General features: G+C 41.2%; 1 protein-coding gene across 8 annotated transcripts in view; it reads right to left on the bottom strand.

The window, feature by feature from the left end:
- The window catches only part of ARHGAP28 (Rho GTPase activating protein 28), a 209,741-nt gene that overhangs the window by 33,274 nt on the left and 160,052 nt on the right, over positions 1–16,415 (bottom strand). For all 8 annotated transcript variants that reach the window (XM_033178290.1, XM_033178292.1, XM_033178293.1 and 5 more), the window contains 2 exons: positions 12,582–12,744; positions 7,682–7,764 (listed from right to left, as the gene is read on the bottom strand). In XM_033178290.1, the coding sequence (XP_033034181.1) occupies positions 7,682–7,764; positions 12,582–12,744 (246 nt within the window). The remainder of the gene's footprint in view (positions 1–7,681; positions 7,765–12,581; positions 12,745–16,415) is intronic.

The raw sequence follows: 16,415 nt of genomic DNA, 5'->3' as shown, positions 1-16,415 counted from the left end.
TATTTGATAAATGCTGCATCGTCAGTTGTATGAAAGGGTAGATGACATTTTGACTCAGATATTTGACAGCAGATGGATTTTTTTTGATAAACGAACACTGTAGACAAAGCCAAAAAACAAGCTAATACATTTTCAGCTTTTGAAAAATTACTGAATTATATTAGAAAAGGTCATTTTTATGTCATAGCTGATCTCTGCCCTCGCCTCAAGGATATAATATGACTGACATATATTATAATTGACATAGATATTTTCCCTGTGTAGGAGGAAGGACCTTACCACACTGAAATGTGTGGTAAGAGGCAGCACTAACAACCATCTTTGTTTTCAGCATTTTGTTTCCTGGCCTCAAAATTACCATCTCTTTTCTTTTCTTTTTTTTTTTTTTTTAATTTTACTTTAAGTTCTAGGGTACATGTGCATAACATGCAGGTTTGTTACATATGTATACTTGTGCCATGTTGGTGTGCTGCACCCATCAACTCGTCAGCACCCATCAATTCGTCATTTATATCAGGTATAACTCCCAATGCAATCCCTCCCCCCTCCCCCCTCCCCATGATAGGCCCCAATGTGTGATGTTCCCCTTCCCGAGTCCAAGTGATCTCATTGTTCAGTTCCCACCTATGAATGAGAACATGCGGTATTTGGTTTTCTGTTCTTGTGATAGTTTGCTAAGAATGATGGTTTCCAGCTGCATCCATATCCCTACAAAAGACGCAAACTCATCCTTTTTTATGGCTGCATAATATTCCATGGTGTATATGTGCCACATTTTCTTAATCCAGTCTGCCACAGATGGACATTTGGGTTGATTCCAAGTCTTTGCTATTGTGAATAGTGCCGCAATAAACATATGTGTGCATGTGTCTTTATAGCAGCATGATTTATAATCCTTTGGGTATATACCCAGTAGTGGGATGGCTGGGTCATATGGTACATCTAGTTCTAGATCCCTGAGGAATCGCCATACTGTTTTCCATAATGGTTGAACTAGTTTACAATCCCACCAACAGTGTAAAAGTGTTCCTATTTCTCTACATCCTCTCCAGCACCTGTTGTTTCCTGACTTTTTAATGATTGCCATTCTAACTGGTGTGAGATGGTATCTCATTGTGGTTTTGATTTGCATTTCTCTGATGGCCAGTGACGATGAGCATTTTTTCATGTGTCTGTTGGCTGTATGAATGTCTTCTTTTGAGAAATGTCTGTTCATATCCTTTGTCCACTTTTTGATGGGGTTGTTTGTTTTTTTTCTTGTAAATTTGTTTGAGTTCTTTGTAGGCTCTGGATATCAGCCCTTTGTCAGATGAGTAGATTGCAAAAATTGTCTCCCATTCTGTAGGTTGCCTGTTCACTCTGATGGTAGTTTCTTTTGCTGTGCAGAAGCTCTTTAGTTTAATTAGATCCCATTTGTCAACTTTGGCTTTTGCTGCTGTTGCTTTTGGTGTTTTAGACATGAAGTCCTTGCCCATGCCTATGTCCTGAATGGTACTACCTAGGTTTTCTTCTAGGGTTTTTATGGTATTAGGTCTAACATTTAAGTCTCTAATCCATCTTGAATTAATTTTCGTATAAGGAGTAAGGAAAGGATCCAGTTTCAGCTTTCTACTTATGGCTAGCCAATTTTCCCAGCACCATTTATTAAATAGGGAATCCTTTCCCCATTTCTTGTTTCTCTCAGGTTTGTCAAAGATCAGATGGCTGTAGATGTGTGGTATTATATCTGAGAACTCTGTTCTGTTCCATTGGTCTATATCTCTGTTTTGGTACCAGTACCATGCTGTTTTGGTTACTGTAGCCTTGTAGTATAGTTTGAAGTCAGGTAGCGTGATGCCTCCAGCTTTGTTCTTTTGACTTAGGATTGTCTTGGCAATGCGGGCTCTTTTTTGGCTCCATATGAACTTTAATGCAGTTTTTTCCAATTCTGTGAAGAAACTCATTGGTAGCTTGATGGGGATGGCATTGAATCTATAAATCACCTTGGGCAGTATGGCCATTTTCACGATATTGATTCTTCCTATCCATGAGCATGGTATGTTCTTCCATTTGTTTGTGTCCTCTTTTATTTCACTGAGCAGTGGTTTGTAGTTCTCCTTGAAGAGGTCCTTTACATCCCCTGTAAGTTGGATTCCTAGGTATTTTATTCTCTTTGAAGCAATTGTGAATGGAAGTTCATTCATGATTTGCCTCTCTGTTTGTCTGTTACTGGTGTATAAGAATGCTTGTGATTTTTGCACATTAATTTTGTATCCTGAGACTTTGCTGAAGTTGCTTATCAGCTTAAGGAGATTTTGGGCTGAGACAATTGGGTTTTCTATATATACAATCATGTCATCTGCAAACAGGGGCAATTTGACTTCTTCTTTTCCTAACTGGATACCCTTGATTTCTTTCTCTTGCCTGATTGCCCTAGCCAGAACTTCCAACACTATGTTGAATAGGAGTGGTGAGAGAGGGCATCCCTGTCTTGTGCCAGTTTTCAAAGGGAATTTTTCCAGTTTTTGCCCATTCAGTATGATATTGGCTGTGGGTTTGTCATAAATAGCTCTTATTATTTTGAGGTACGTTCCATCAATACCAAATTTATTGAGCGTTTTTAGCATGAAGGGCTGTTGAATTTTGTCAAAAGCCTTTTCTGCATCTATTGAGATAATCATGTGGTTCTTGTCTTTGGTTCTGTTTATATGCTGGATTACGTTTATTGATTTGCGAATATTGAACCAGCCTTGCATCCCAGGGATGAAGCCCACTTGATCATGGTGGATAAGCTTTTTGATGTGCTGCTGAATCCAGTTTGCCAGTATTTGATTGAGGATTTTTGCATCGATGTTCATCAGGGATATGGGTGTAAAATTCTCTTTTTTTATTGTGTCTCTGCCAGGCTTTGGTATCAGGATGATGTTGGCCTCATAAAATGAGTTAGGGAGGATTCCCTCTTTTTCTATTGATTGGAATAGTTTCAGAAGGAATGGTACCAGCTCCTCCTTGTACCTCTGGTAGAATTCAGCTGTGAATCCATCTGGTCCTGGACTTTTTTTGGTTGGTAGGCTATTAATTATTGCCTCAATTTCAGAGCCTGCTATTGGTCTATTCAGGGATTCAACTTCTTCCTGGTTTAGTCTTGGAAGAGTGTAAGTGTCCAGGAAATTATCCATTTCTTCTAGATTTTCTAGTTTGTTTGCGTAGAGGTGTTTATAGTATTCTCTGATGGTAGTTTGTATTTCTGTGGGGTCGGTGGTGATATCCCCTTTATCATTTTTTATTGCGTCTATTTGATTCTTCTCTCTTTTCTTCTTTATTAGTCTTGCTAGTGGTCTGTCAATTTTGTTGATTTTTTCAAAAAACCAACTCCTGGATTCATTGATTTTTTGGAGGGTTTTTTGTGTCTCTATCTCCTTCAGTTCTGCTCTGATCTTAGTTATTTCTTGCCTTCTACTAGCTTTTGAATGTGTTTGCTCTTGCTTCTCCAGTTCTTTTAATTGTAATGTTAGAGTGTCCATTTTAGATCTCTCCAGCTTTCTCTTGTGGGCATTTAGTGCTATAAATTTCCCTCTACACACTGCTTTAAATGTGTCCCAGAGATTCTGGTATGTTGTATCCTTGTTCTTATTGGTTTCAAAGAACATCTTTATTTCTGCCTTCATTTCGTTATGTACCCAGTAGTCATTCAGGAGCAGGTTGTTCAGTTTCCATGTAGTTGAGCGGTTTTGATTGAGTTTCTTAGTCCTGAGTTCTAGTTTGATTGCACTGTGGTCTGAGAGACAGTTTGTTATAATTTCTGTTCTTTTACATTTGCTAAGGAGTGCTTTACTTCCAATTATGTGGTCAATTTCGGAATAAGTGTTATGTGGTGCTGAGAAGAATGTATATTCTGTTGATTTGGGGTGGAGAGTTCTATAGATGTCTATTAGGTCTGCTTGGTGCAGAGATGAGTTCAATTCCTGGATATCCTTGTTAACTTTCTGTCTTGTTGATCTGTCTAATGTTGACAGTGTAGTGTTGAAGTCTCCCATTATTATTGTATGGCAGTCTAAGTCTCTTTGTAAGTCTCTAAGGACTTGCTTTATGAATTTGGGTGCTCCTGTATTGGGTGCATATATATTTAGGATACTTAGCTCTTCCTGTTGAATTGATCCCTTTACCATTATGTAATGGCCTTCTTTGTCTCTTTTGATCTTTGATGGTTTAAAGTCTATTTTATCAGAGACTAGTATTGCAACCCCTCCTTTTGTTCTCCATTTCCTTGGTAGATCTTCCTCCATCCCTTTATTTTGAGCCTATGTATGTCTCTGCATGTGAGATGGGTCTCCTGAATACAGCAGACTGATGGGTCTTGACTCTTTATCCAGTTTGCCAGTCTGTGTCTTTTAATTGGAGCATTTAGTCCATTTACATTTAAGGTTAATATTGTTATGTGTGAACTTGATCCTGCCATTATGATATTAACTGGTTATTTTGCTCGTTAGTTGATGCAGTTTCTTCCTAGCCTCAATGGTCTTTACATTTTGGCATGTTTTTGCAATGGCTGGTACCAGTTGTTCCTTTCCATGTTTAGGGCTTCCTTCAGGGTCTCTTGTAAGGCAGGCCTGGTGGTGACAAAATCTCTAAGCATTTGCTTATCTGTAAAGGATTTTATTTCTCCTTCACTGATGAAACTTAGTTTGGCTGGATATGAAATTCTGGGTTGAAAATTCTTTTCTTTAAGAATGTTGAATATTGGCCCCCACTCTCTTCTGGCTTGTAGAGTTTCTGCCGAGAGATCTGCTGTTATTCTGATGGGCTTCCCTTTGTGGGTAACCCAACCTTTCTCTCTGGCTGCCCTTAGGATTTTTTCCTTCATTTCAACTTTGGTGAATCTAGCAATTATGTGTCTTGGAGTTGCTCTTCTCGAGGAGTATCTTTGTGGTGTTCTCTGTATTTCCCGAATTTGAATGTTGGCCTGCCCTACTAGGCTGGGGAAGTTCTCCTAGATGATATCCTGAAGAGTGTTTTCCAACTTGGTTCCATTTTCCCCCTCACTTTCAGGCACCCCAATCAGACGTAGATTTGGTCTTTTTACATAATCCCATACTTCTTGCAGGCTTTGTTCATTTCTTTTTCTTCTTTTTTCTTTTCGTTTCTCTTCTCGCTTCATTTCATTCATTTGATCCTTAATCGCTGATACTCTTTCTTCCAGTTGATCGAGTCGGTTACTGAAACTTGTGCATTTGTCACGTATTTCTCGTGTCATGGTTTTCATCTCTGTCATTTCGTTTCTGACCTTCTCTGCATTAATTATTCTAGCTATCAATTCTTCCACTCTTTTTTCAAGATTTTTAGTTTCTTTGTGCTGGGTACGTAATTCCTCCTTTAGCTCTGAGAAGTTTGATGGACTGAAGCCTTCTTCTCTCATCTCATCAAAGTCATTCTCTGAGCAGCTTTGATCCATTGCTGGCGATGAGCTGCGCTCCTTTGCAGGGGGAGATGCGCTTTTATTTTTTGAATTTCCAGTTTTTCTGCCCTTTTTCCCCATCTTTGTGGTATTATCTGCCTCTGGTCTTTGATGATGGTGACATACTGATGGGGTTTTGGTATAGGTGTTCTTCCTGTTTGATAGTTTTCCTTCTAATAGTCAGGACCCTCAGCTGTAGGTCTGTTGGAGATTGCTTGAGGTCCACTCCAGACCCTGTTTGCCTGGGTATCAGCAGCAGAGGTTGCAGAAGATAGAATATTGCTGAACAGCGAGTGTACCTGTCTGATTCTTACTTTGGAAGCTTCCTCTCAGGGGTGTACTCCACCCTGTGAGGTGTGGGGTGTCAGACTGCCTCTAGTGGGGGATGTCTCCCAGCTAGGCTACTCAGGGGTCAGGGACCCACTTGAGCAGGCAGTCTGTCCCTTCTCAGATCTCAACCTCCATGTGGGGAGATCCACTGCTCTCTTCAAAGCTGTCAGACAGAGTCGTTTGCGTCTGCACAGGTTTCTGATGCTTTTTTTGTTGTTGTTTTTTAGCTGTGCCCTGTCCCCAGAGGTGGAGTCTACAGAGACAGGCAGGTTTCCTTGAGCTGCTGTGAGCTCCACCCAGTTCGAGCTTCCCAGCAGCTTTGTTTACCTACTTAAGCCTCAGCAATGGCGGGCGCCCCTCCCCCAGCCTCGCTGCTGCCTTGCGGTTAGATCGCAGATTGCTGTATTAGCAATGAGGGAGGCTCCGTGGGCGTGGGACCCTCCCGGCCAGGTGTGGGTATAATCTCCTGGTGTGCCCATTTGCTTAAAGCGCAGTATTGGGGTGGGAATTACCCGATTTTCCAGGTGTTGTGTGTCTCAGTTCCCCTGGCTAGGAAAAGGGACCCCTTGCACTTCCCAGGTGAGGCGATGCCTCACCCTGCTTCAGCGCTCGCTGGTTGGGCTGCAGCAGCTGACCAGCACCGATTGTCCAGCACTCCCTAGTGAGATGACCCCAGTACCTCAGTTGAAAATGCAGAAATCACCGGTGTTCTGTGTCGCTCGCTCTGGGAGTTAGAGACTGGAGCTGTTCCTATTCGGCCATCTTGCTCCACCCCCCCATAGATGGCGTTTACCATCTCTTTTCAACTCATCCTTATCTCAATTTCATTTCAAAGATTCCAAATACCTGTTGTACTTAAAATAAATTTCCTATTGTATATAGAATGATTATCCAAAGAGCAAGAGAAACTTTGATTTTTACCAACATACAGCAAAGAATAAATGTGAAATAAAGGGAGAAAAACTGGGGATGAACCTATAGAATATGATTCCATCAAATGTTCTATTATATGTTAGTGGAGAAATCACTTTTCTGCTTCATTTTCCTAATATGTAAAATGACCAAATTCTATCAGATGATCTCTAAAATTCTGAAATTCTAGAACTATTTAAATTGAATTATTTTCACAAATTTAAAAACGTGAACATGTTGGAAATATGATTTAAACTAGTGATTTCCAATTCCTCCCCAAGGACGCTCATCAGAGTTTTCTTTCAATTTCTGTACATCAGACTCACATGAGTATCTGAGAACCAGCAGTTATAGAGTCTATTTTACAAGTTACGTATTGACTTCTGACATTGTCCCATTTAAGCCTTCATCTTTGCCTCTTCTCCTACTTCTAACACCTTGCCCCGTGCCTGACACAAGATAGACAGCCAATATCTCTGGGATGAATAGAGTGAACGAAACTTAAATGTTTAAGAAGGTACCACTCGGGTGTGGTGGCTCACACTTGTAATCCCAGCACTTTGGAAGGCTGAGGCAGGAGGATTACTTGAGCCCTAGAGTTGGAGAGCAGCCTGAGCAACACGGCGAAACCCTGTCTCTACAAAAAAAAGCTGGGTGTGGTGGCACATGCCTGTAGTCCCAGCTACTTGGAAGGCTGGGATGAGAGAGTCACCTGGCCTTGGGAAGTCAATGCTGCAGTAAGTTGTGATCGTGCCACTGCACTCCAGCCTGGGTGACAAAGCGAAAGTCTGTCTCTCAAAAATAAAAAAAAAAGAGAAGCTACCAAGATCTCCACTCTTTCTTGTCTTGCTCAGGAGAAGGGCAGTGGGAGCGCAGAAAGGTCGTGTGTTTGCAGCATGCTCGGGTGGCTCAGTGAGTTTCATCTCCATTTTCATTTTCCTATATGAGCCATGTCCTCTGAGCAATAAGGGCCCCCTGACAAGCCGTGAGGTGGACACGACGTACCTCAGCTGTATCCCTGTTGGCATCAGGCAGCGCCATGACCATGAGGTGTAAGGCTTGAAACTGTACTTTGACGTGAGGCCCTCCTAACAAGAAAACAGAAATAGGCATACATTTTAAATAACCCTGATGCATCCCGACAGCATTTCTTGCTAGCATCTGGTGGCACAGGAGGGCTCCTGACAGCTTTTGGTGGTAAAGACTCAGGTTTTGTGCCCAGCAATGTAAATTTCTTCACTTGGACAGGCGCCTCCGTCCATCAAGTTCCTTCTCCCATCCCACCATGCCATTGTTGAGGCAGGTGGCCAACGAGATCCTCAGAATAATTCTGGAGTTGGATAGCACTTCCCTTTCAAAGTACTTTCGCAGACAGACCTTCCCTTCCTTTAATACTATAAGTAGAAGTAAAGCTCAATACAAGAGAAAATAAACCTTGCTTCCATATCATGAGGCAGAAAAGTGTAAGTATTAGGAACACAGATTTAGAACCAGGTTTCAATCCTGATCTACTATTTAGTCGCTGTGTGACCTGGGGCAGGTTATTTAATCCCTGCCGTATCTACTTGATTATCTGTAAAATAGGAATAGCCATTGTACCTACCTCACAGGCTGTTATGAGGATTAAATGAGTTAATAGAGGTAGAGTGCTTAAATCAGTACCTGTACATAGTTATCTTTCTACATGTTTGCTCTTTTTTTTTAATGATCTATGACACTTATTCTAGATCTTCCATGGACGCTTAGGGAAGGTGACGACTGTAGTTGGATCTTTGGAGATTGTTGAGTATTTTCTTCCTCAATAATGACACAAGATGGCGCCAGAGGGTTGGCATTTATACTCTGGGATTCCATTCACACAGCTGGAAAATCCACGACCAGCTGTGCTGAAAATTTAGAATACACCAGAGAATCTAGGCTTTCCTTTGTCCCTCTGTATTCTTTTCAAAATGGTGTCCTGGTGGGGAGTTCCTGGAGGAAAGCATTATGTTCAGGAATCTCTGGGGAGTTCTCAAGTTGAAGGAAAATCTATCTGTTTCTATTCAGTGGCTGGAAGGCAGTCAGCTGCCGGTGAAGTTAACTGAGCTGTACAGCAGTGGAAACACTTGTGACAAGCTACTACGTTACCGGAGCTGTGTGTGCTAGAGTTCAGGAGTAGATGACAAGTGTATACAACCAAGTAATATGGGGAGAGAGGGAGGATCATATTGTGGAAGAAAAATCCACGTGTGGATTTGTAGATACTTGTATCATATTTATAATGACACAGGTCCAGGATGTTACTGAAAACAGCAAATACACACTGATGTGAGCTTGCCTGAATAATAGAAACTTTAAGAGCAAGTCTCAGTGCAAAGCGTTTAGGGGCAGATAAGACATTATGTTAGTGCATAAACTGCAGGCTGAGAACAGTCTCTAATCTTCCAACGCAATTAAAAAAAAAAAAAACTCTGGGGGAAAAAACCAAGAGATGCAGATATAGGCTTGGGACCACTGTGTTTCCATTAATTTCACAGAAATTATGAAGCTCTTTTAAGATTAAGTTTAATTTTGCAAATATTCCATTTTCATTTTACTTAGGAAACACTGCTTAGTGGTTAATAGTTTTGTAGTTAATTCATTTAATACATCCCAGTCACGAGTATTCCCTTTCCTGAGGTCGTTATTTCCCCAGAAAGTTATTAAGCAAGTAATGAAAGCATCTGAGGCTTGACTGATGAACTACTAGTCCTTAATTTTACAGTCAAGTTTGGGGTCAAGTTTGAAAAGAGAAAGTAATATTAGTGGAAAAGGCTCTGTGTTCTCTGAGCTCCATCTGACGGTATTTGACAGGCACAGCTCAAACACACACACATGCACTTGTTCACAATCCTCCCCTTCAGAAAATCTTGTTACAACTAGAGCTTACTTAGGTGGCAAAAAGGCCATTATTTCCTGCTGGTAGCAGGCCAGAACTCTGGGCTTCCTGCAGGGTTCGCTGGCATCAAATCAACCACCTGCCATATAGTATTTTTCACTTTCAAAGTTATACGAAGGAATGTGGACTCCTTTGTGAACCCTTTCAGGGTATTTCTCAGAACCTCTCCCTTCAGTGAAATGCACTGGCTGCAGTCAGATAGGCAGCAATGATGATGCAGCATGCAATAAACGTTACACAGAAGGTAATTTGTCTCTGAAAAGTACGTCACACAGCATTTCTGAAAATTACAAAGTCATACAGATTAGGTCTTAAGTGAAGTATTTGGGTAAAAGCACAAAAACTATAAAGTATGTTTTGTAACTGACAGGGAATCATTTGGCACGGTTTGAACATAAGGATTGAATATTTTGGAGGATGAAAATTAATATATTCATATACCCTTCTTAAATATGATTCTCTGAACAGATTCAGAATTAGAGGTTTGAATCCTCCTTACATAATTCAAAATACCAAAAAACAAAAACAAATGAGTGATCCAGAGATGGAAGGCCCTAATTCTGGTATAAACTTCACCCAAATCTCTGGCTGAGCCACAAACCATGTGTGTGGGGTAACACAGCGAAGGACTGAACGACTGAACGGAGAATTGAACTCCTGCCCAAAAGACCACTGGCAATTTGAGTCCAGCCAAGCAAACTGCCTGCTTCAAAGAGCAACAATAGAAAAAGAAACTAAACAACATTCTTTGGAGAAATACTTCAGAATCCATGGTCTTCAAACACTATATTCATAATGTTCGGAATAAGCTTTAAACTTACTTGACATACAAAGTAACAGGAAAGTGTAAGCTACTCTCAGAGAAGACAGAGATCAACCCTGAGATAGCCCAGGTGTTGGAACTAGCCAACAAGAATTTTTTTTTTTGTTTTTTGAGACAGAGTCTTGCTCTGTCACCCAGGCTGGAGTGCAGTGGCGTGATCTCAGCTCACTGCAAGGTCCGCCTCCTGGGTTCACACCATTCTCCTGCCTCAGCCTCCTGAGTAGCTGGGACTACAGGCACTTGCTACCACGCTCGGCTAATTTCTTATATTTTTAGTAGAGATGGTGTTTCACCATGTTAGCCAGGATAGTCTTGATCTCCTGACCTTGTGATCCGCCCGCCTCGGCCGCCCAAAGTGCTGTGACTACAGGCGTGAGCCACTGCACCTGCTGCCAATTCTGAAGCAGCTATTGTACCCGTGCTCAATGATGTGAAGGAAAATATGATTATAATGCATGAAGAGATAGGTCACGTCAAAAGAAAAACAGAAAGTATTTTAAAAGCACCAACTGAAAATTCTAGAACTGAAAAAATACAATATCTGAAATAAACATGAATGAAGGAAATTAGTAGCTCTTCTCTCTAAGCAAGTTTTTCTCATAAAATAAAAACAGTAAGCTTACAAAGAAAAGAGATACTAGTCATGGACAGCATGTGAATTAAAGCTTAGAAGACAACTGCCTTGCCTGCCTTATTCTCTTAAGACACAAAAGATTATTTTATGAATCTGGTTTGGTTAAAATATTCAAAGATTTCAAACCTACATATATTTTAGGACAGATTTTGTCATACAGCTTAGGATCTATTATTTTCTTTCATTGTAATTTTAATGATTTTGTAGTTCTGGCCAAACTGCAGAAGGTTGTAAACTGGAAGATACAGACATCACCTGTTAAGTCCACACAACATTTTAAAATTTAAATTAGTGGCGAGGCCAAGTATGGTGGCTCATGTCTATAATCCCAGCACTTTGGAGGGCGAGGTGGGGAGATCACTTGAGGTAGGAGTTTGAGACGAGCCTGGCCAACATGGCAAAACCCCATCTCTACTAAAAATACAAAAATCAGCCAGGTGTGGTGGTGCACACCTGTAATCCCAGCTACTTGGGAGGCTGAGGCAGGAGAATCACTTGAATCCAGGGGGTGGAGGTTGCAGGGAGCCAAGACTGCGCCACTGCACTCCAGCCTGGGCAACAGTGCAAGACTGTCTCAAACAAGCAAACAAAATTAGTGGCTGACATTCTCAAATTAGGTTTTCCCATTAAAGCCTGGATTTGGCTCTCAGTCTGCAACAGCAACCATTTTCGAGAACCAAGTAGTGGTCAATGTCTCTAGATGGGGTGTGTCCTCTCAGTTTGGACACAGACCTTTTCGGTCCATGTAGAATCAACATTTACTTAGCATGCTCATACATATTTCGACTTCTGACCCCTGAACTCCCCAGGTTAACAGTTAAAGCCCCCACTATGTACCCCCATTCTACTTTTCCAAACGTTTCTCTTGTTATATCCTCCACAATATTCAACCTTTATGCTCAAACCATGCCAAATGATTCCCGTCAATTACGACACACACTTTATAATTTTTGTGCTTTTGCCCACATATTTCACTTAAAGGCCTAATCTATATGACTTTGTAATTTTCAGAAACATGATGTGACTTTGTAATTTTCAGAGACAAATTATCTTCTGTGAAGTATTTATTGCATACTGCATCATCAGACCTAGGACCTCAGATTTAAGAAAGGGAGTGATGTCCTATTTTTTGATGCATTACCACACACCAGGCTCTATTCTAAATGACTTCATTCAATATCCATGGCTACCCTGACAAGTAATTATGATCTGTAATTTACAGATGTAGTAACTGAGGCTCAGAAGGTTTGATTGCATGGCTAAAAGATGGTTGCACAGGAATCCAAATCTCAAGAGCCTGGTCTTTCTGCAAACCCCTCTGCCTTTTAATGATTATAAAACCCTCTAAACTAGGCTTAAGTATATAAGTATGTAACTAGGTGACTGTTTGCCATCAAACTTAATATTCCACCAAGCACTGTCAGGACACAGCAAATCTATACATGAGCACATTTGATTCAGCATCTCTCTTCTGCTCTCACTTTATTGACCTTATATTTTAGCGTATTCACATTTGACGTCTTCCACTTACTTTCCATTAGACTGATGAAGGCAGGTATGTATTCCACAGGGAAGAGAGAGGTGGGTAGTTCTCTGAAAAATGCTTTCAACATTACTGCAGCTTCTCTATGGCACATTTTGTCCCATTTAAATTTATCAGCATTAAACTTGGCATCAAGTTCTTCACGGTATTGCTGTAAATCAAGGAAAACAGTCGATATTCAATGCGTTTTTACCACCTGACCCCATTTTCCCCTTCCAAAACTGTTCTTATATAAAGTATTTTTGTAAACAGACTGGTAAGGTAATGTCTACTAAGAGTAATTTTTTTCAACAGGATTAAGGGAAATCGCTATGTGAGGATGCATTTTTAAAAACAACTTTCTAAAATATTTAAAAGATGTTAATCTTGAAATAATTTTCTAATTCTACACAAATATAGAAGTTCTCTACTCTGATCACCATTTCATTTCTGTGGTTTTGGCAGAATACCACTATTCCCACATGATAAATACACTGTTAGATTCTGACAAAGTCTTCGTTCCCCCTATTTCATAATGCCTTCTGCTATCCTCTCTTCTATTTCTAAATTAGATCAAGAAGGTTTGCCTCTTAGCCAGTTCACATACAGAATGAGAAATATCCCAATAAAGTAACTCTGACCTCACTGCAACATGCAAACCTATGACATCTTCCTGGAGCAGTGACAGCAAAGTTTTATTCCAAGACAGACACGTGTCTTCCACATGTTTGCACGCTTGCCCAATCCTTCGTAAGGTTTGGAACACTGTGCCAATACTTTTAAAAAAATCTCTAAGCCTTCGTAAGTTCTACTTGGCTTACAAATTTTACATTATTAATTCATCTGATTATCAATGCCACTCAGGCTTCATGTTTCTTTTCAAAAGGCAAACTCATTTTTTACTGCTCCTTTGAACTACAAGGTTTACCTATAATGCTAGCAGTTATAGTCAGTCTCCCAGCTGACACTAACTGCTCCATAAAGGATACTTAGAAAGGGAACTCTAAAAGCTCTGTTTCTTTAAGACCTCTGCTTTATTCTCATGAGAAGCCTAATTCTTCTGGCCTTGAGCATGCACAGCCAGAGTCAGTGTGCACATCTGACCTTTTCCTAATAAGGATCAGCTCATTAACCAGCCAGACATAATCACTCTCTTGGCTCCCAGCGCCTGCAAACTGGAGGTCCCTGGCAGCACAAGTTTCTTACAGAGATACACGTGATTATGATGCACCCTCTAACCTCTACTGATAATATCAAAAGGAGATTTTCTTGGCCTGGAGAAGCTTTCAATCTTACAGGAATATTTCAGCTAATCAAGAAACTCGTTGGTGATAAACACACTTTACAAAATCTTAAGCATAAATATAAAGTTCTTTCTAGAATGAAAGAGATAGAGTGGGCTCTGAAAAGAGGAGGATGTATGAGATCTATTCTTTGCCTTGTGGTGTCCTGAAATCTAGTGGGTGGGACTATTTCATGAGCTGATATTACTAATTCAGAGTGCACATGCTGTAAGAAAAGTCATGTATTGGTGCTATGCAGCCAGGAAAGAGAGGAGTCAAACGCTGCTAGGGCCAACTCTTGAGGATTACAGGGGAGAGGAAATCAAAGGGGATCCTGCTCAAGCAGTGATACAAATGCCAGCAGATCCAGTGTGTCTGCGGAGCTCCAGTTCATTCAGCCTTGCTGGCGCATCTAGGGCAGGGAATGAGGCTGGAGAGCAGCCAGCGCCAGTGCTAAGGGGACTAGCCTTCACCCTGTAGGCAATGAGGCAGACTGGAACATCTCTAAGCACAGGAATGGCAAGGGTAAATTTATCTTTTCTGACAGCCAGATGGGAAAATGATTTGGGGGAACGTGGAGCTTGGCACAGGTCAGGTGGGTGGAAGCAAGTGACAGGCAAAGAACCCAGTTATCAGGCCACGGCACCACTTCCAGGGACGGATAACTAAGGACTAATCTGGACAAGCAGTTGTAGGATAGAAAGGAGAGGAGGCATTTAAGAAACGCCCAGGAGGGAAAATTCTCAAGAATCAGTGACGGATTGAATATGAGACTCAGAGGGAGAAATAATCATCAGAGATGATTTTCCAAGATGATTTCCATCTGATTCGTAATGGGCAGATGGCAGTGTTGTTAATAGGAAAAATACAGGAGGAGGAGTAAGCATTTCCCATCAGTCGCCTGGTACCACGGCAGTAAAGCAAAGGGGACATTGTTTTCCAAGTGCACAGGAAGCACCAGCGAGAGAAGAATTCAAATTCATTTTCCACATAACTCTGCCAAAGGAATCTATCTGAATCATGAATGTGGCCATCCTAACCTGTGAGTAGTGCCCAGTCACCTAAGGGGCAACACGGCACCTGGGTCAAGGGCAGGTGCTACAACCAGATCCTTTAGGCTTTTATCCTGACTCTGCAACTGACTAGGGTATGGTCTGTGCTTCAAGCTTCTCAATGTACAATGGAACATTCAAACGACAGTCCCAAGATCAAAACAAGTGGCAGGTCCTGCTGACAGCTCCCAATAAACACCACACTGACTGCTTGCCCCTCCCCCACTCTCAGGTCTCTTCTAACCCGCAGTGTCATTACTATGGGAACCCCACACGTATGCGGTGTGACTGTTTAGGGAATAATACCGCGTCATCTTGTCTGGATGGCTGGTATAAAGCAATGCTGAGAGAAAGAATGTCTGTTTTTTGGTTCTGAACAGAGCTGACCTATCTATGGTGGTACCAAGGTGAAACCACGTCAACCAGGTGTGAGTTTACCTTGCCAAAGACAGGGAGCACTTAGAGGTTCCAAAGCCCTGTTTTTCTGACCTCTGTTACTGAGAGCACTAGGCAGGGATGAGAAGTCTTGTCATTAAAACTCCCTTCAGCAAAAATGCAACCTGACTCTATTTTGGAGGTAGTTTTATACAAATGCAAATGACCAGCCTAAATAAGCCAGGTGAGGTAATTATAAAACATTTAGAACAGCCTTGGAATGATTTGAACTAGTCAAAAAAGAAAAACTCGCATGTCAAACAGTCTGTCTCTTTCCATAAAATATATTCCCCGGTGTTTGGCTCAAATTTCTGTCATTTTTGAAAGAAAATCATTGCAAACACCAACCAAAGCATTAAATTGGTTCCAAATGAGCTGAGGCCTCGAGTCTGGGACTTGGCTCCGCAGCTGCACGTTCCCTGTTTGGCTAAAACCAGCAGCTTCCTCCCAGGGCTGCTTCCCTGTCAGCCTCCCCAAGCATTTAAAGCACAAAGCCAGGCCAGACCGTTCACAGTAATGATACACTAGCGGACCACAGGGCTGGAATCATCGACTTGGTTCAATTCGAGGATAATTATAATGGAGTTTTTAGTAGTTCAGTGGATGAATTACAAAAAAGGAGGTAGCTTAAATAAAAAGCTTGAATGAAGGAGAGGAATAAAGAGCCCTTTAACGCATCACGTTTCAATGTCTTTCTAACTGCAGTGTTTCCCGCTTTCTGTTCACTTGCCCAGATTTCTTTCACATTGGCCTTCCTGGGGCTCAAACCATGAAAACATCTGGATTACATTTTCCACTAATAAGTGATGGAATAAATAGGCTGAAACTACATAAAACTGGGGAGAAAAAAGACTTTGACCTATATGTGGTTCAGGAATGCATGTGCCTATAAGAACATTCTGAAAGAATGATTAGCCTTTGAGAAGCATTTTTCAGTGGAAGATTAGGCAAAGAAAGGTAACTGCTGCTATGACGTTAAACTTTGTGCACATAAGAAATGCCCTGTAATGTTTTCTCCTTTTGGTGATTTAGAAACAAGACATGCAAATCATATCCATTATGCATGTTATACA

Source organism: Trachypithecus francoisi, unplaced genomic scaffold (assembly GCF_009764315.1).
Source record: "Trachypithecus francoisi isolate TF-2019V2 unplaced genomic scaffold, Tfra_2.0 Lachesis_group19, whole genome shotgun sequence".
In the NCBI taxonomy this organism is placed as follows: Eukaryota; Metazoa; Chordata; class Mammalia; order Primates; family Cercopithecidae; genus Trachypithecus; species Trachypithecus francoisi.
The sequence above is the reverse complement of the archived record's forward strand: the minus strand, read 5'-3'. Positions and strand labels throughout refer to the sequence as shown.